Source organism: Cyprinus carpio, chromosome B8 (genome assembly GCF_018340385.1).
Source record: "Cyprinus carpio isolate SPL01 chromosome B8, ASM1834038v1, whole genome shotgun sequence".
NCBI lineage: Eukaryota > Metazoa > Chordata > Actinopteri > Cypriniformes > Cyprinidae > Cyprinus > Cyprinus carpio.
Window position 1 is genome coordinate 20,826,188 of NC_056604.1, and position 20,479 is coordinate 20,846,666.

Sequence of the window (20,479 nt, forward strand, 5' to 3'; positions counted from 1 at the left end):
ATCATGTCCTGACTTTTCTCTAGTCTAGAGGCAGGATCATGACAGACCCGTGTTTTGTGTACAAGCACATGGCCTTGTCTTTGGGCCATGTGCTTGTGTTGTCTCGTTCCCTTGCCCCGCCCCCCTTGTTATCCTAGTCTTGTCGTGATTGTCCTATCTGTGCCACCTGTCGTGTCTTGATTAGTTCCCCTATTTAGATCTCCTAGTGTGCTCTGTCTTTTGTCGGTTCATTGTGATTGTTTAACTTATGTGTTCCCACCAGTCAGCCTCCAGAGATATCTTGTCCTTGAAACCCCTCAAAGAAGTCTTTTGTCTAGCAGTGAGTGTTTGTTAGTAGTTAGTGTTCAGAGTCTTTGTTACCCCTTTGTTTATTTGTGTTTTTGTAGAATTATTTAGTGTCTACCCTAGCCCTTGTTTTCCCTTGCCCCCCACCGTGGGTTTTTGTTTTCCGCTTTTTGTTAAATAAATCCTGTGTTTAGTTACTTCCTGTCTGCACCTATAATCACTATGTCGAATTCCATTTAACATGCATGAACCCCAGGTAAATATAACAACTGTTTCCCTCTCATTAGTTTTGACAAATGAGCTTTTGATATTTTGTAAAACACTTTTTAGGAAAGACAGAGTTCAGCAAAATGGCGCGCCCCCGTCGGGCAGCGCACCCTATTCACTGTGCTATTCCAAGCAGACAGGCACACTCTGGCATCCCCCCATTTTTGACTCCCATGCAGATAACTATATTGAGATGTTGCAAACGCTGCTGAACAAGAGTTTCAGAGTGCAAAAATCTTTTAACATCGGGTGATACTAACTAATCGAATTTGATCCGTCGGCCTAAAGAGTCCTCGTAGGCGTATCCTAGCTACGGAGACAAACTGTCGTCACAAAAACAAACGCTTCGGGTTATAACACCAGCGGCTGTGTAGAATTCTTTCAGGTCCAGTTGCTTAAAATATATACATTAAATTAACTAACATAAGGTCCCTTATATAATTGTGATTACAATCCATCCACATCTTCCTTCTGATAAAGCCATAAAGAAAATCAGGACATTATCTAGTAAGACTGCACCCTGAATAATCGGGTGAGAGTTGAGGGCATCAACAATAAACGTTGTCATGAACAGTGTTTTTGCATGGAAAAGGCAATGGGTACAGAAATGTCACAGATATATAACATTTTCATCATCCGCTACAAGTTCTCCAATATCCCCTGGTATTCAGCAACCTGAAGTTATTTCCAGATTCATAGGGACTAGTCAAAATGGAAGAAAACAGAACTAAAATGGCAGCAGTCTGATATGCACAAAAAGAACACAATAAGAACTTCATTTAGAAACGTTTAATTTATGTCATCTTCCTTCCAATATAAAGAGGATCACGAAATCCAGCGCTCGGTCATACAGGAGCAATGCATTTTCTATTCCCGAATTAATTAGAGAAGAATGAAAAGGTCTAACAGGGATGGAAACTTCAGTCTACACTACCAATTAGGTCAATTCAGCTGGCACACGGAGTGGGTAGTAGCGGTGATGGCAAATAAGCGTTGTGATTTGTTCAGATTCCGTGGCATATACTTATCATCCGTCAAACTGTCAGGACATGATGTATATTTTTAACTAGAAAATTACTGAATATTTTATTCCTAAGATTAAGACAAGCTGGACTATATTTACAATTCTCTTTGTTGTATTGGTACCAGAATACCAGCATGTTGAGTATACACGGAACAACAAAAACAAAACAAAACCAACAAAAAAGTAAAAAAAAAAAAAAAAAAAAATGCCTAATGCCTTGTCCAAATTACCACACTTTGTCGTTCTTGCCCTTGATGCACTTGCCGACTTATAGACTATTTCCTGTATTTGGTTGGCTCCAAGTGTGTTCAAGTGAGGAATGAAGACCCACAAGTTTGTGTACGAACTTTTCCATTATACCTTATGACACACTTGGTTAGTTTTCGGGTGCTTCTAATTAGCGTCATAAAAGCATTTGGCAAATGATTGTACGCCAAATAAAGATAAGGGCTACTCATCTTTGCACCAAGAAAACGTGTAGCACTATATGGAATTTCTTAAACTACCAACAATATTATTCCAATATCTACAAAATTATTATTACTCAATGTTAACTTACAACATTGAAAGGTGTCCGGTACCGACTCGTCGTGAAATCTTGTCACACAAACAAGTCTCGGCCATTCTAATTTCATCTCTGCCCACCTGTCGGCTTATGCATAATGGGAACAAAAAATAACACCGGTAAGTCTTACAAATAAACCCACTCAAATAGTTAGCAGAATGATATAACGAGGTGTGGATAATACACATCACTAAAATAAAAACGAACATACGAGCGCCTTGATAGGGCTGTCTCTTACTGGGACAGTTGGGGCATTTTTAACTTCTGGACACTCGCAATGCACGCTCACAATTTTCTCTCTACGGTTCGCAAACTGGCTACCCCTACATCTTTGCTAAACACAGAGCTCTACACACACTCTCTCATCCATAACTGGTTAACAGAACGTACAGCATAACTACAAGTGCCAGAAGATGTGGGGCAGAACATCAATTTCCACGGCCAATAGCAAAAAAGAACAATAACATCAATATCCTTGTTAAACTTACAAAGACAAGTTGAACAGGATAGAAATTTGAGAATTTTTTTGAAACAGATATTTCTTTTATCTTGTTTGTACCAAAACTTGTGAGGTACTAACCAAATGCTTGTCCGCACTTTAAGAGTGCTACAATGTAAGTCCAATATCAATAGAGCAAAGACTATACAAACATAGACACACACAACAAAACAACAACACACTCACACTTAAAAAGAGAAGACAACCGAACACACATTTAAAACTATTAGGTCTGTGAAAAAAACAAATTTTACCCACATATTGTGATGCCGTTACAGAATTGACAATTGGCATATCACAACCATATTCATCTCTACAATAAGGAAACTATAGCATAATTTAATGCAGAGAAAACAAGAGAAAAATCCGGGGGAAGTCACAGGAAAATTAAAGTGTGCAAAGAAAACCATCATATGTCCTACACACACATTACGTGCGACGGTTACAAACCAACTGACACAAACTAAAACAATGTCCTTATCGAAACCAGCTTTTAAAAACAAATACAATTTAAACAATGATTTGAACAGAACCCAACAACACATACCAATTGTCCATAAAATACGCGGCAGAGAAAAAGTTAGATGCTTGTATGATACATCTCTTTCCAAGCCAAACAAAGCTTGAGCATCAAAAGGCTAGATAGGCTTCCACTGGCAAGTTCTCAATCTTATAATCACAACAGTAGGGAAAAAAGCGAAGTGACCCCCAATTGGTCAAAAATAAAATTAGGATAAAATTCCCAACAGAAGGGTTCTTCAAACAACATTTTAAACCAATTAATTTAATGACTAAATGTTTACAAAAATTATTCATTAAATGGCTGCCACGCTCCAGGGTTTATTTCACGTTGTGTGTGTTCTCCAAAATTAGAAAAAAAAAAAAAAAAAGAAAGAAAAGAACAGCCTGTGTGTGTGCACTTTGGTATGGGTTCATCAGACACGAATCTGCTGAGTAGGGGGTCACCATACTTGGCTTGTAGTCACGTCCACAACTTTTTTCATTTTCACATATTTGTTAAATTCATTTGCTCTAGTATCTCTTTAAGAGAAGCAAATACAAAAAAGTCGATACACTGTTTTTTCAAGGGAAGTTTGTATGCCAACCAGATTTACGAATTTGATAGGTGCACACGGTTCTTCCATACAAAAACTAAAATAAATATGCTCATTGATTAGACTTAAACTAACAGTATTTATGTGTCGACGATATATGGATTGAACGTCAATATCGGTTATTCTACGGAAATTCCTTCATCTTTTTACAGAAGAACGTTCTACCCTTGATGGGACAAGTCCGCTTAATCAACCAAAGATTAAAATTGAACTTTTATCTTTCAATCAATGGCGGGTTAAAATTCAAGGAAACTACATAAATATTGTGCAACTAAAATATATTAACTCGAAATGACAACAAAAGCCCTAAGTTATGAACAGCTTCTTAACTGGAATTCCCCAAAAAATTTTCACAGATAAAAGGGCTAATTTTTTTAAGACTAAAATTCTCACATTTTTTTGCTATTAAGGTAACCCACCTGAAGCATTAGAAACCAAACTGTATAGTTTCTAATTGCGGATGGACCTGGCTCAATTAAAAAAAACAAAAAAAAAAGTCATTATCATCTGCTTGTCCACACGGTGTTGGTGTGTTAAATCAAGCGCGAACCCGACGAGGAAGATATTAAAAATTAGTTCTTGTAATTATCCCCCGGCGAGAAAGGGGCATCAACCAAACACCAAATCCAAATCATCAAACCTATATAGCAGACCAAACTTAATAAGGAGACCACAGGACTTTATATAGTGAACGTTTATCAGTGGGAAACAGAAACAGTGTTGGAGAACTCCTTAATTAACTAAAACAAGAAAAGGAAAAACTAAACCAATATACACACTCAGAAAGAAAAGAAGTCCCTAATTTTGACAGTTCGCCCCTCCCGGAACGTGAGAGTCCCCGCAACAGACCAGAATTAGTCCGGGGGGGAGGTGGTTCAGGAGGTAGTAGGGGTGTATCGGTGCAGGCAAGTGCCAGGAGGAAGGAGCCAGATGGTACTACCCGAAGGCCAGTCAGGTCAAAACCGCGGCCCATTGTTGGAGTCGATGTGTGGGAGGAGCCATGGTGGAAAAGAGCCGACAACACCAGGGGGCCGATGCTGGAGAGAGCCGATGGATGAGGGAGCCCAGGATGGAGCAGGGCAGCGCACGAGAGCAGCCACAGAGGGAGTATTTGCAGGAGGATCCGGAGGAGGCCAAGGCGGAGCAGCAGGCTCAAGCTGACGAGGCGGAGGCGGAGGCCGGAGCTCCAGAAGACTGCTGCAGAGCCGGAGCGATCTAGGGATGGAGGTGGAGCCGGAGGGAAGGAGGAGCCTGACAGCGCCGGAGGGAGGAAAATCGAGGTGAATCCCGAAGGGGTGACGGATGGTCTACGACTGACCACGGTGGAGCCGTAGGGATGAGGGGAACCCGGTGGAGCTGGTGGGATTACGGGCCACGGGTGGGGGAGCGAGGGAGCTTAGAGCAGGCAGAGCCAATGGGTCCGAAAAGGACCGAGGTGGAATCCAGGACTCAGGCGAGGCAGCAGAGACAGGGGATCCCTCACGCCAAGGCCGAGCTGGAGACTGAAGTCCTGAGGAGGCTCAGAGTAACCCAGATGGTGCTGGACTGAGGGTGAGCTGAGGGACTGACAGGCACTGGCGGAGAGATGGAGCTGATGAACTGGCTGGTGTTAGGAGGAGGTGGGGAGAGGGAGGCTGGGAGGGAACACAGGAGGACTTGAGCTGGACGGAACCAGCGGGAGATACAGGAGATTCAGGGCTCGGGCGGAACCAGCAAAAGATATAGGAGAACTGGGAGTTACCTCCTCAAACAGCTCCATTAAATCTAGTTGAGTGAGCTTGCAACCTGAACGGGCAGGGCATGCCCGTGCATGATAAGCCAGGGTTATGGCATCCACAATCCAGTGGGCCATCCTCTGCTTAGAGACGGCATTCCCCTTCTGCCGGCCTCAATGGAACCAGACAAAAAGCTGGTCTGAGATCCTGAAGCTTTTTTGTGCGGGTCTATGTAGCATCTCAATGCTCGGGGCGGGACAGAGCAAGTCAGGGGCTGGGTCTGCCTCCTCCAGGGGCAGCGCGCCTGCAGGTTCACCCACTTGGTCTTTGAAGGGTGTAGTGGGAACCTTGGGCACATAGCGGGCCGGGTCGCGGGCCTCAGGATTGCCGACTCAAAGGCATGAAAATGCAGGTCCCTACCCTCTTGATGGGAGGCCAGTGCAAAGCACGGGAGCAGAGTTTTCAATGAAAGAAACACAAGCTCAACTGAATGCAAAAAAAGAGGCGCGGAAAATGGGCCAGGCCGTAGTGATTTCAGGGAAGGATTTAACCTCCTGGCCCCTCTAAGGAACCTGATGACGAAATACTTCCCATTCATGGGGTCATGGTATGCAGCATAGCAGCAACCTGGTTTTTAAGGTGGAGGGAGACAGCCTTCGCTCCAGCCTTGCTGCAGAAAGGAAAGCAAGACGCACAATCAGGCATCTTCAGTGTCCTCTCGGTGAGAAGAACACCACTCGAAGCGAAAAGGTTCCACTTGCAAGGCATAAGCATGTCTCGTAGATGGTGCTGCTTGCAGAGTGATGGTAGTTCACTACGCACTCCTGGGGAGTTAGGTCACCTAGAACCTCTGCATCCGTCCCGGGACCAGACATGGAGTTTCCAAGGTCTGGACGTGGGTGCCAAACGGGAATCGGCCAAGGGCCGGGACGACATGAGGAGCACTAGTCGGGGGAACCAGGTCCAAGTGGGCAAATACAGGCGCCACTAGCAAGACTGCTCCTCGTCCTCCAGGACTTTGCACACAATGTCTGTGCAAGAAGGCTCACTGGGGGGGGGGGGGGGGGGAAAGTCATGCCAATTTGCGTAGCCCTGAGGCCCGGCTATTGTGCCAGTGCATCCATGTCGAGTGTCCCCCTCGGTCAGAGAGTAGACCACAACTGGGCAGTGAGAGATCTCTGGAAGGGGAAGTAAACAATTCTCCATTAAGTGGCTCCGAAACCAAAATTTTCCAATCAGCTGGATCATCAGGGGGATGGAGTCACCATTCTCCCGGGGAGCATTACCGAGATACAGCTCGGCGGCTGTATGGTTGAGCAGGCCGGAATGTGAACAGCGCGAAGTGACCTCAGAACCTTCCGGACTCCAAGGAGGAGGGTGGTGAGGCTGCGAGTTGCGACAGGAGTGCAGACCACCTTGTCAGTTGATGTACACAATGGTGGCTGTGTTGTCCATTGGGACCAGCACGTGGTTGCCTCATCGTGACCTTTGAGGCCGGTTCAAGGCAAGGCACACTGTTAAAAACTCTAGGCAATTGATGTGCCACTGCAGCTGTGGGCCGGCCGTCTAAACCCCTGAGACTGCATGCCCGTTGTTGGGCCCCCCAGCCGGTGGTTGAGGCATCTGTGTAAACCACAGCATGCCCACAGAGATCTGCTCTAGGGGCACTCCTGCCCGGAGAAAATGCTGGAATCTGACCACGGGGTGAGGATTTGGCAACAGGCCAGTGTAAACTTGGACCGGGTGAGTGCCGAGCTTCCATGCCCACATCGGGATTGACCATAAATCCAGTGCTGGAGTGGTCTCATATGTAACAGGCTGAGCGGTGTAAGTGCCACTGCAGCCGCCATATGCCCTAGCAGCCTCTGAAAAAAGTTTCAGTGGGTCCGCTGTCCTGCCCTTGAGCGTATTCGAGCAGACTAGCACCAACCGCGCCGCGTTCCTCTGTGAGGCGTGCTGTCTGTTCGACTCCCTACCGAATCTAACTCCATAACCCAGTTGAGAAAAGAAATCCTCAATATCGCGTGGGGCATCCATACCGAGAAAAGAAATCCTCTGCATCGGCGAGAGTTTGCTCTGGTTCCACAGGTTGGCAGAGGGTGCATAAGTAGGGCCTTTGTTGATGCTCTCGAACCGCCCGCTGCTGCGAGCACCAGGTCCCTGTGCTCGCACACACTGTTCCCCAAGATTGTGCTTGTATCAGCCAATCATCTAGATGGTTTGAGAATGTGCAAAGACACCCCTGCTTTCTGAGGGGAACAAGAGCCACCTCAGCGACTTTAAAGTGAGAACCACGGGGAAGTAGGGCTAGCCAGAAGGGCAGGACCTTGGGGTTACTGATATGCCGATCCTTTGAACCAAACGCATGAAAGTTAATGTCTGTAGCGCGGAAGAGGTAGTACATGAGAGTGCACAAGTGAAGTGGCGTGACATTCAGTAAATCACGGTGGCCCATACTCGAATTAGTGCTCTGCATTTAAACCCATCAGAAGTGCACACACACAGAGCAGGGAACACACACGCACACTGGATTTACACCCGGAACACGTTGGCGGCATTTTTATGCGTGTAGCACGGGGAGAGCAGTTGGGGAGTTCGATGCAGCTCCAAGGGCACCTAGTCATTAGTGTAGGTGGAGGGAGAACTGTACATGCCTCCCCCACCTGAATTCCTGGCCCGAGACTTCGAACTCCACAGCCTTGATTAGATCCGACTCTCTAACCATTAGGCCCGGTACCGCATCCTTCGGTGTTGGCTGCAGAGCTCAGAGGCGGAGGCACCTAGAGTGGGGCTGCGAGGGGTGGAACACAGGGACCCATTGCTACGAGGCAGCAGGAAGGTGGAACTCGGGCGGACATCAGTGTGGAACACAAGGGACCCAACCTCGGCGGACTTGTGAGCGGACGCGATGTGAGGGGTATGTAGTGGGGGTGCAAGGCTCACCTGTTTCCACCAGGTTGGCAGAGGGTTTCGTGAGTAGGGCCTTCATTGACGCTCTCGCAACCGCCAGCTGCTGCCATCTGGCGAAAGGAGGCAGGATGAGTGAGGTCCGTAAGTTGGCGAATCCGCAACTCTCCGTGCTCTCCTGGGACCCAGAGATAGAGAAAATGCTCTCTCGTCGAGATTGCCATATTTCGTCCTCCCGGCTTTTCCTCAGGGGAGGGAGAGGTAGTTTCCACCCATCCCCCAGGCAGGCGCTACCTCTCTCTCTGGGTCGCCCTTTCCCGGGGCCGCTTGCTCTTCCACTCACCGCCCGGAGATTTGCCTCGCCCAGCTCACGGCATTGCTTGCTGGTGGCTGCTGCGGGATAATAAGCGTGGAGCGGGGAGTCTATGTCTGGGGGGAACCACCCTGCGACGAAGCAGGCTAGGGCGGATGCGGCGCGGAGCAGGGGTGGGAGCTTGGCAACTGCCTGGCATGGGCATAAGGTTGGACCGCTTCAGCTCTGGCTCCCTGTGCAGGCCGAAGAACTGCTGGGCCCGTTTGCTCAACACGTCGCCGCAGAGCGGAAATCTGGACAACACGTGCATAGTAAAGTGAAAACTGATCTTGGTTGGCGTCCCGTCATTTCCAAAAAACCCAAGACTCAGCCATAGATTGAGTGCTCCTGTACCACAAGTGTGGACATCGCACGACCCATAATAACGTTCGGTGACCTTCCTCGACCGGGGGGATTCGGAGCGTCGCGTGGTCCGTGGCATAAATTTCGTCGTTCCTTCGTAACTTCGGTGATGTGTGACTATCCTCGTGCAGGTCCTTCAGTGCAAATGGCGGCTGGTGAGCACCTGCAGTAAAATTAGGGCCATAGCGTGTCGCGGAAGCAGTTTCCTCCCCGCAAGCCAATAGGGCACTGCCATTGGGTTAGAACCAGTGATGCCTATAGCCCGGGGAAGAAGCACCGGGTCTCCCTGGGCAGACTTAGGGACCAACTGCCAACGCTACCGGACGACGGCCCGCTCCGAACTGGGAAATCACCAGAATAACCCCTTCGGCTGCAACCGCCATCGAGGGTGGGGAGCCCACCGCCGGTTTCTGCAGAAGGGGAAGTAAAAGGGGAAGAAGGCACTGGGGTGGGGGCAGAGAACCAGTGCGAGCCACCTTGAAAAACCAATCATCCTGCCTCGAGGGCTCGGGACGCGGTGGAGATTTCCACTCGAGCCCTACCCTCTCGGCGGCCAGGGAAAACATAGCTGTTATCTCCAGATCCGATTCAGGCTTTGCCACTGTCCCGTGGGGCAGCATCGCGGCCGAACGACGATGCCTCCCTCCGGGATGCTGAGGATTGACATCTGGTCGGGGAGGCCCATTTGATAATCGCCTGTACGCCTTCTAGCAGGCCAAGCGCTTCGGGTTGCTCCACCGGATCTGGTGCGACAGAGCATAGTCCGGCTAGCCCCCGTGGGTTTGGCCGTCACCACTGTAATCCTCTAAACCACCCAAAGCACAGCTGAAGCCGCCCCCATCTGTTGGGCTGCCAGAACGAGCCACCCGGATCGCGGCCAGAGCAGCAACGGGACTCCCTCCCCTGAAAGGGTAGCGGAGCCTGGGTCGCAGCTCCGAATGGTCATCTCGCAGTGGGAACAATGACTCATCCACGAAGGCCACCTAGTGTGCTTGAGGCCAGGACATAGGAGACAGCGATCGTGACCATCACCCGTTGCCAGGGTAACGGACCGCACCCACGAAACGCACGTGTGAAATTGTCATCCTATACGGACGCAACCCTGGAAGCTCTTTTACAAGAAATTTGCCTTTAGGAATGCTCTTTAGTGCTGAGGCGCAACACGTCAGGTAGTGGTTCGAAATGCAACCCACTCTTTGACTGAACGACTGCCTGAAGCACCGTCCCACCAACACACAAAGCTTCTGAGAGCATGCTGAACCGTAGCTCCAGCAGACACAGCTGAGCAGAACGATACCAATGCTTAGCCCCAGCCAGTGTTGATATGATTGCACCGCCGCCTTATTACACTCACGCTGCAATCAGCGCAGCTGGATGCATAATTGCATGCCAATGTGCATTGGCCCATTTAGTTTAAACTCGAAGTAGATTGGTCTATCGAAGCGATATTCAATTAGTCGGTCACCGATATGGATGCCAAGAGGACCGACTGAAAGGGAATCGCCAGGCGCAGGTTAACTGGACAATACCACAGAACGCTACCAATATGTTACTTAGCATATAGCCAGAATCTATTAGATTAAATTTAGATTTATATACAAGTTAGAGTGAAATTTCTGAGGATTTTCTGAGACAACCCCTCCAATATTTAATTATCAAACCAGAATTATAGTGTAGCCCTATATTTTCTCAAAGCTTTAAAAAAAGCGAGGAAGACATCTGTCACAATATTCAAAGCCAACTTGCACTCGACAATTATAAAGCCCCCTTCTGCATCTTATACAAGTCATCTCAGCTTAATTTACAAATCAACAAAATAGGTTCTTCTCTGACTACTGAAGACAGATTTTCAGGTAAAATCTTGGTAATCAGATGAGATTTCACCAATAATATTTACTTCTTCAAGACGTTTTATTTTTGGCCAATTCTAGCACTATATTTTCTGAGGTATTTCCCAATTTCATATTTTATCAATTCCCAATATATGGCCAAATTAATTTTCTCTGTTGTTTCTTTGCAGTTATAAAGTAAAATATTAATAATAACAAGATTTTACATATAATTTGGTAGTAAAACAAAGTGTCACTTCACATTTTTATTGCTGCAAAGATTAGTATATATATTTTGTACATTTGGAACTACTTTTTATCACTTAATTAGGAGCACCACAAAATAAAATGATGTCATGTTATAAGGACTACTGAACAGACATTTTAGACGTTGATTTTAAAATGCAAAGTATTTAAAATAAAGCTATGTAAACATAAGTGCATTTTTACAATACTATAAGTGTGTCCCATCAGGTATTGGGGGGGACATATTCTGAGATGTCGCCTGGCCTGCCAGAAATGAAGACGAGAGCAGCTACAGTGAGAGGAGGAGTGCGAACAAGGGCAGGCAAAGCGGACAGTTCTGGGGCTGAACTCAGAATACCTAAGAGATCAAAAGGCGGATATCACGTTATTCTCACACATGCTGTGATTGCTAATAAACATGATATAATTTTTCAGTTCTGTTGCTTTTTTTATAGTGAAATAAATATAAAAAGTAAATATGATGAACAATACACTCAAAATGCTTGCTATTTTGAATTTTACCATCATCTTTAATTCCATACTCATCTTTAGTACAAACATGTATTTTAGATTTTTATAGAAATATGACAACAATCACATATCGCACACAGATATCGCACTGTCATAGTGTTTGGGAACATTCATGCATAATTTAAATACATAATCACATGAAATCTGACTCCTCAATCCCACAGCCGCCTACAGCGATTAAAAGAAAGGCAATTTTTTTATTTTGCAAAAAGTCAAAATCACACTGCTTCTTTTATACAAGAAAACTCATTCAGAGGCGGCAGATGCCTTTTGGAAAAAAAAAAAATGGGTGGGTGGGGATGATATGTTTTCTTCAGTCATGGGTCAAGTTGGTCTGCAGGTGTCGCTGTTTTTTGCATGAATAAATGTCCAGGTAAAAATTGTTACTGACAAGGCTGATATAGATGGTCATTGGCTCGCAGTAGCTTTAAATTAGACAAAATATTTTTTCATCTTGGTTAATGTATGTGTATAATGTCCGCACCCAGAATAAGGATCTTCTGGAGACAGTAACAGATGTTATAAATTGCCTCAAAGCTAGATATCCTACAGAATATGATTTAATTGGTGGTGATTTTAACATGACACCAGACAAATTCATGGATAGCCATCCTTCTAATTCAAGTAGTTTCTTAATGCACTATATCTTCAGACTTCTGTTAATCAAATTCATTAACTGATATATGGATAACATTGAACCCCATTCCAGCACTTTTTTCATGGAAAATTCAAACCAAATGCCACTTCAAAAATCACAAATTGATTATAGGCTAGGAGCTGATACTCTTTCAAGTTATGCAACTAAATATGTAGTATTTCCAGGGTTGCCCCCTTAACAGATCATAGTGTAATCAATTTATTTTTAGAACAAAATAAAACAAAATCTTCTAAAACTAAAGGTTATTGGAAATTTAAACCGCAGATTTACTGAAATCATAATGGGACTTTTGTGCGTATATATATTATATATGATATATATTAGATAGATATATGTATAGTATATATATCTATATATATAATATAATATCAGTATATATATACTAAAGAATAGTTGAATTCAAAGTAAAAAGAATTCTGAGTGGTATTAAATGGGAATACTTTAAAACATAACTTGAGAGAGTAATTCAATTACATTTAGCAAAATGTGATAAAAAAGAAAACGAGAAAAATAATTTCAGTTGATTCACGAGATTAATAAATGTTGTTGTCCAACTAATATTGTCAGAAGAGGAGAGACAAAACTTATTAAGCTACATTCCATTTTTAGATGAATTATGTATTAAAAAGGCAAAAGGGGCATATGTGATAAAATAGTTCTATTTTATTTAATTTGGGTGGGGGGTGGGGGGGTGTATAAAGAATAACAAACTTTTACCAACTAATGAAACAAGCTGGCCCTTATAATTTTGCTCACCGCAAACCAGGTAAAGATAAGAGATAATTTAGATAATTTACCGGCCCCAATAACACTTCTAAATACAGATTACACAAGTGTTTTACTATGACTTTGGCTTCTAGATTGAAAAACTGGAATATCACCAATTATCAGTGTGACTCAATCAGGATTTTTTAAAAAGTAATATGGTCAAATTCTTAATAATATTAGAGTTATTTTTGATTTGATTGAATATGGTCATTTATTTGAAGAGAAGATGGGTTTATTTTATTTTGGATTTCTATCAAGCGCCTTTGACATGGTTGGAAACACCTTTTATTTTTCAAACCCTTAAAAAACACTTTGGCTTTGGTCAAAAATAGTTTATAAAATCGTTGTTAGAATGCTCTATATAGGACATTAACAGCTCTGTAGGCTCTTACTCAAGGCACATGTTCACGATTCTTGGGTCAAAAGCACGGTATTAGAACAAGGGTGTGGTTGTTCACCTTTACTTTGTATCATGGTTTGCAGAAATGTTGTCTATTTTAAAAATCAAAATGGGCAACATATCGGCCATCAACTTAGAAGAAATCATTTATTGTCAGGTCAATTTACTGATGATACAAACTCTTTTTTCTAAGAAACGAACAACAAATTCCCTTTAGCACTCCTTGTTAATGATTTTGTTTTTTTTAATAAATACCTTTGGTTGGGTGTTAATTTGGTTGTCTAAGGAAAACCAAACAGATAATTTAGAAAAACTTAATTATTGATAAAAATCTAGAGAATGTAGATTAATAAGTGAACAATTGGTTACGTGAGTATCTAACGATCTTTGGTAGAATCTTATCAACGGAAAGTAGAAACGTTTTTTAGTTTTTAGAAAGTTTTAGAAAATTTTTAGTCTGCTAAAAAATAAAGGGAATAATTAATTAAATTTTGATATTTCATATGGAAAATGAGAAGTCATTATATACAGACAAAGTGATATGATTAAAGATTATGAAGAGCGTGGTCTTAAAACAATTGACTTTGATATTATGAATGGGGTCATCAAACTTAATTGGTTTTAGTCTTTGGTTAAAGTGTTTTTTTGAATTGTGTTTTTTACTTGTAAAACTTTCTACTTTTCATCAACAAGTACTATTATATTGAAAACATAATTTTAGCCCACATAACATGTCTATCTGGAAAAACAGGTGTATTTGGGTGAATAGAAAATCTATGTCTATCGATGAGTGGTGGAAGAAAGGCAGATGGTCACTTTACACATGTTATGGCAACTTATGGAATTATTGAGTTATGATGATATTTGTGGTAAATATAACGTAAGTTGCTCCTCTAAAATGTATGATAAAATAATTAAGAATACACCATTTGGCAGATGATTAATTAGTTAAGGAACAAGTAAAATATTCAACCATAGTTCCCAAAATACCTGATCATATGATAGAAAAATGTTAACTTTTCTGATAAAAAAACAGAATTTGAGGAATTGCCTATTACAACGTTGTCCCCTTTCCTTCTCCACGACCAGTAAACAGATCTTATATATGTTTGTCATTATGATGGGGAAAATGAGTGTCTGAAATTCGAACAAATTTTCTTACATTTCCTGTCAACCCTAAATGTAAAGAGGTGCATTTTAAAATTATGAATCATACTTATCCTGAAAAAAAAAAAAATTAAGAGTAAGATTTAATGTTGGGGACTCTAATATATGGCAATTATGCTATTTGGAGATAGAAACAGTTGAACACCTTGTTTTTTCAGGTAATTCGGTACAAACTTCTGGAATGATGCAATCTGTTGGATACAACCAACGATTTACACTGTAGACTGATCCTCTCATGGGAAATTGTTAATTTTGGTTTGTCATTTAAGGATAAAAATATAGCCTATGTAATAAATTGTGCTTGCTTTGCTGAAATTTTACAATTCATTAAATGTAAATTTTTTCAAAACTCCCCTACGGTTAGTGTGTGTTTAAAGAGGAATTTGTCATGTATTTGGAGACATTAAGAGGAATGAAAAGTCCCAAAGCAAGATTTTTGTATACGTCCTTAGAGGACTTTTGGTTTCTTAATGTGGAAAAACGATTACTCCCCTACTTTTTCTTTGTGTTTATATTTATTTATTTTTTTCTTTCAGTGTTTTTAAATTTATTGTTATTTTAAATGTATTTGTTATATGGATGTACAGAGTGTGATAAAAATTTAGTGTAATCTCACGTCCCATTATTTGTAAATCCCCCAGTCATGTATGCCTTTCGGTGTTAATGTTCACAAGCATTGATAATAAAAAAAAAAAAAAAAAAAACATCCGGGAATGCCCGACTTGGCCTACTGGGGAATCAAATACTGGGCTAATTCCAAACGGAAGTAAAGCAATCCCTATGCCCTATTCCCTTTGAAAGGGCAAAGCCCCTGAAGTGTGTTCCTTTGAAGGGTGTAGGCCAATACTTCGTCTCGCATAAGCCGTTTGGGGACTGCCTTGGCGAAGGGAATTACTGACCAAATGTTACCTTGACAACCCTGCGTGTGCGTGCAGCATTCAGCACTCTATTAGTTGTTCAAATAAATAATTTTCTTCTTATGATTAGTTTCATTCAAATATTGTCCTAATTGTTTCTTTATTTACTATTTAAACGTTTTCAAACTAAAAACGTGCTACATCTGCCATCTTAAAATCATATTTCTATCACTGACTAAAAATATGTCTGTACACTTAAAATAGACAATCTTTAATTAGCTATTCTATTTATGTTTGTATGTGAACTCAAAATCAACCCCAACTTTGCTTTAAAAAAGCATTGCAAGATCTCCTAACTGAAGGACTCACATGATCACAAACGGAAATCATTTCCGTGAAGAAACCATCGCATGTTCCCTTCGCTAAGGGCTTCTGGAAAGGCCCTTCATGAATGGATTCATTTGTTCACTTTTGTTTTGGAACGTCTCCCTAACAAATGGCATCCCCTTCCCCGAAGTGCCCATCAAGGGCGCACAAAAAAGATGTTTGGAATTCGCAGCTGATCATGTGAACAGTTGATCATGTACTACTTTGTTATGTGAAATATACAACTGTGACAGTCTGTCACCTTATTCATTCATTGAAGAAAGGTAAAACACCATGTCTTTACTTTATCTGGTTTATTAGGGAAAAACTAGCTAATAAGATATATGATGATATTATACATTTGTAAAAGAAACTAAATTATATATAAAAGGATATAGTCTTTTTGATTGTTTTGTTATTTGTTTTGTTTTGTTTTCATTTCTTGTTTGTTTATTTGTTTTGCTTGGTTTTATGTTGTCTTACAAGCAAAATCCTGATCCATCAGGACTCCATTCCAGACGGTGGCGGTAATGCACCAAGGTTTTAATAAAATGGGCACGTGAAATAAATAGTTAAGGCTTTTTTTTTTTTTTTTTTTTGATTTTATTAAAGCGACGGGACTGATAAATAGAATATAAAAATCTGTTCCACACTCTGGAGCAGAAGGTGGCGATAATGCACCTATTTACGTTGTTTGCCAGCAGCCGTTAAAAACCAAGAAGAAGAAGAAGAAGAAGAAGAAGCAGCCTAAAATGAAAGAAGGGAGTTAAAAACAAGTTGGAAAACAAAACATGACAGTGGGAAATCTGCTAGGAAAAACAATATCTAGGAAAATACACTAATCTACTAATGAATTATTTGAAAAATACTGGGATAAGTGAAAGAATTTAATAGAAATATATAGGTTTTTTCTCTCTCGTTTCCTTCCTATATATCAAGCAACTGCCCATACTCCAGTGCAGTAGGTGGCGGTAATTGCATCTTTACTTTGGTTTGCCAACCGCCAATAAAATTAAACGAAGAAGACCCTTTAGGCGCGGGAGGGCGAAGGCTACAAACAACATGGAAGAAGACATGCGGAAAACGGATAGTTTTGTTGCGAATTTTTTTTAACGCTTTACAGTCATTTCACAAATTAAAACGTAACAAGATGGAATACAGCTATGTTTGAGCAGGAAATAACTTGTCTCTAGTATTTCAAACAATTAGAACTTAAGGATTTAATGAAACGGAACCTGTTAAAGAGGATTTGAGTGTATCAACCGAAGAGCAGCATGAACCGCAAGAAAGACAAGGGTTTTGAGAGCCCACGACCATATAAACTATAAGTATCAAATACACTTTTCTCACCGCATGCATGAATATGATTGCAGTTGTGTTTACTTGCCAAATCAGGATAGATTATTAAAATCATAATTTGCCGTCGCATGAATTTAACACTACTGTTTGTTTATCGTTTTACAACCCATCAGGTAGTCTGCATCAACAACATCAAGTCTTTTTTCAGAGATAAGTCTGTCATTGTGAGTAGTCATTTTATATTCTGATTTAGCGAAAGAAAATAGAAGGAAAAATGTAGATTCTGGAACATGTGTATGAAGCAGAAAATGGGAAATAGGCAGACTTTTAGTATGAAAGTATGTTTTGAAAATTAAAACGTGTGAAGTTTGAGACAAGACTTTTACTTAAAAAAAAAACTTTATTAAAATTATTATTTAATACTGGACAGATTATAATACAGTCCGATAATTATAAATGTCATGAAGATTAGTAATTTTTTTTTTTTTTTAGCTAATAGCGAATGTTGATAAAATGTTAAAAAATATACTTTATGGCATGCATCGATAAATGTTGCCAGAATAAAAAAAAAACAACATGTATTTATATGTATGTGTGTGTGTATATATATATATTAATAATAATAATAATTCTCTCTGAATAGGGTTATGTGGAGCTGACCATCTTTTCCAACAGTGATGAACTTGAACCGTATTAAGTTGGAAGCAAGCAGTGCCCGTATCTACAGGGTGAGAGTGAATGATCTTGAGGGGCTCCATTCATTTACAAACGACCCCACACTGGAGGTCTGCCATCATTGAATCCAAGCAGTAAGCTCAGTTATATTTATGAAACTTCTCTATTTGGCAAAAAATGTACACTTTAAGTTATATTAAATGAGAGGAATCTTTGTTTCAAAAGTTTAAAAAACTAAATTTAAACAAAAACTGTCAAAAAAAATGTTTGGGTGATAATTAATTCCAAAATAAAAAGAAGAATTTTAGGTCTTTTATGCATTGTTTTCATGTTTACGTTTCCACATTCATTTTTTTTTTTTTTTTTTGCGCTATTTATTTATATTTTTTCTTATTTTAAATAGGTTGCGGAGTGTAATATGACCCACACGTTTCTTTTTGAAATTCACCTGTGTATCTGTCATCTGTCAGTATTTCTCATTAGTAGTAATGTTTTGGTAATCAAGTCTTTTCTTGTCTTCATCTTGCTACATATTTTCTTTGTATCACTGTGCGGTTAATAGGAGGAACCTGAACTATTTCTCCAGTGCTTACACAGCAGCTGTTAGTGCTGTAGATCCAGATGCTGGAAATGGGGAACTTTCCATTAAAGTTCCTTCTGAGCTCTGGAAACAAGGAGATGGTAAGTAGATCAAGCGATATGAAGTTTTAATATGGGGTTTGGAAACTAAAGTTTCCATGTCTGTTTGAAATAGTTATGGCTCGATTCTTTTGTAATCTAATGGTTTTCTTGATGATTTTATTACTTTTTTTTTTAATTGCAGAACAATTCACATTTGTTTTTGCAGCAATTACATAATCAAATAACAGGAGGAACACGAATAATGCTCTTTATTGCTTATTGATTATTAGTATAGACATAATAGTAGCAAGTTTATTAGACTACCAGGGCTCCAAACTGCGACTAAAACGGTTATATTAAAAATATAAAAATGCAAGTGAAGTTTTTGCTGAGGTCGCCACTGGCAACTAGGCCTATGTATTTCCATGTTACAACTTAAAAATTTGCATGTAATGCCTTTTTTCCTGATTGTTTTGTGATCGCATCATTTGCTATGTTCACTTATTAAACTGAGACGATGCGCATCAAAGTTTTAGTGGAAAAAGACTTTCAAATGGTCCTCAACTCTGCCGCGCAGCAGCACTGAACACACCTGATAAATGCAGCTCAGTTGAGGAGTGCGAGAGAGATCGTAATGACGGAGACGTAAGAAATGAAAGTGCAGAAAAGCATCATCTATTTCGTGCACAACTTGAACAAACTACAACAGGTAAAGCTGTCAGCTGGGGGGATATTGGCTATATCGTTAACAATTCTTGTTTATAATCAATACTAATATGGCTTCTTCTTATCAAGATCGTAGTCTTTGCTGTGTTCTGTTAATGTGTGAACTTTATTATATTATTATATTTGACGCTCACTTGCTGTTCAGTAATCGCAAAAAGCTTCGTTACTTTTTAATAAACAAAGTATTAGCTTTAAAATTATTCAAAATTCATAACAAAATACAAACAATAAATGTCTTGTGTAAAAGCTCATTCAGTGTTTCAGACTGCGGAAAATGTGTAAAGCTTGTAAACACTGCAACCTAATGTACATTTACCTCAGAATAACCATTCAGTGTCCATAAGCTCATCAGTCAGCTAGAAAAATAACTATAAAGAGGAGCATTTTGCTATATTTCTTGCCTGGTCCGAACCCAAGTTCGCAGTGAACCGTACCCCAGACCACCATTTTTAAGCGAACACGGGTACGGTTCGAGGGTGTGCACCCAAGTTCGGAAGACAGTGTTCACATCATCCAAACGAACCGAACTCTGACATCAATCGAACCCGGGTGCGCACCAAAAGTGCTAGTGTGAAAGCACCCTTGCTAATTAAGAAAAACAGACTGAAAGTGTGAAAGACATACACACTTGAAAATAAAGGTGCTTAAAAGGTTCTTCACAGAACCATTTTTGGTTCCACAAAGAACCATTCAGTCAAAGGTTCTTTAAAGAACCATCTTTTTCTCAACTTTTTATAATCTGAAGAACCTTTCGCCCACAAACCTTTTGTGAAACAGAAAGGTTCTTCAGATGTTAAAGGTTCTTTATGAAACCATTTAGACAAAAAAGGTTCTTCTATGGCATTGTGAAGCACCTTTATTTTTAAGAGTGTATGACAACATTTACAGGATGCATTGAGGAGGAGCCCAAACTGGCCAAGTGATGCTAATGGTCCATATATTGGTACAGATAATAAACAATTCTTTGTGACTGTATATTTCATGTTGGAAATGACATTTAGTTCCCACTTTAAGTGAACCTTAGTTCCCAGGTCATCTACAAGATGGATTAAAATGCTGAGTCAAGAAAAGATGAGACATAAACGCATACAGTATGATTGAAATGTTAAAATGTAAAAAAAAAATTAATAAAATACTAAAAATAAATAAAACGCATTTATTCTGTGGCACCTAAAAAATAATTAAGTTTAAGCCTAAGTTTTTTTTCTTATAGGAGCCATTGGCTCCTTAATCGTATTTTTTGT

General features: G+C 40.9%; 2 protein-coding genes across 3 annotated transcripts in view; one reads left to right on the plus strand and one right to left on the minus strand.

The window, feature by feature from the left end:
- The window catches only part of LOC109053914 (disintegrin and metalloproteinase domain-containing protein 9), a 1,168,157-nt gene that overhangs the window by 39,210 nt on the left and 1,108,468 nt on the right, over positions 1 to 20,479 (minus strand). The window lies entirely within an intron of this gene.
- Positions 16,657 to 20,479, plus strand: part of taf2 (TAF2 RNA polymerase II, TATA box binding protein (TBP)-associated factor) — a 114,643-nt gene continuing 110,820 nt past the window's right edge. Inside the window, 6 exon segments of the mRNA XM_042730124.1 lie at positions 16,657 to 17,238; positions 17,377 to 17,437; positions 17,857 to 17,877; positions 17,879 to 18,010; positions 18,012 to 18,022; positions 18,451 to 18,569. Coding sequence (XP_042586058.1) covers positions 17,189 to 17,238; positions 17,377 to 17,437; positions 17,857 to 17,877; positions 17,879 to 18,010; positions 18,012 to 18,022; positions 18,451 to 18,569 — 394 coding nt within the window. The 5' untranslated portion in view covers positions 16,657 to 17,188.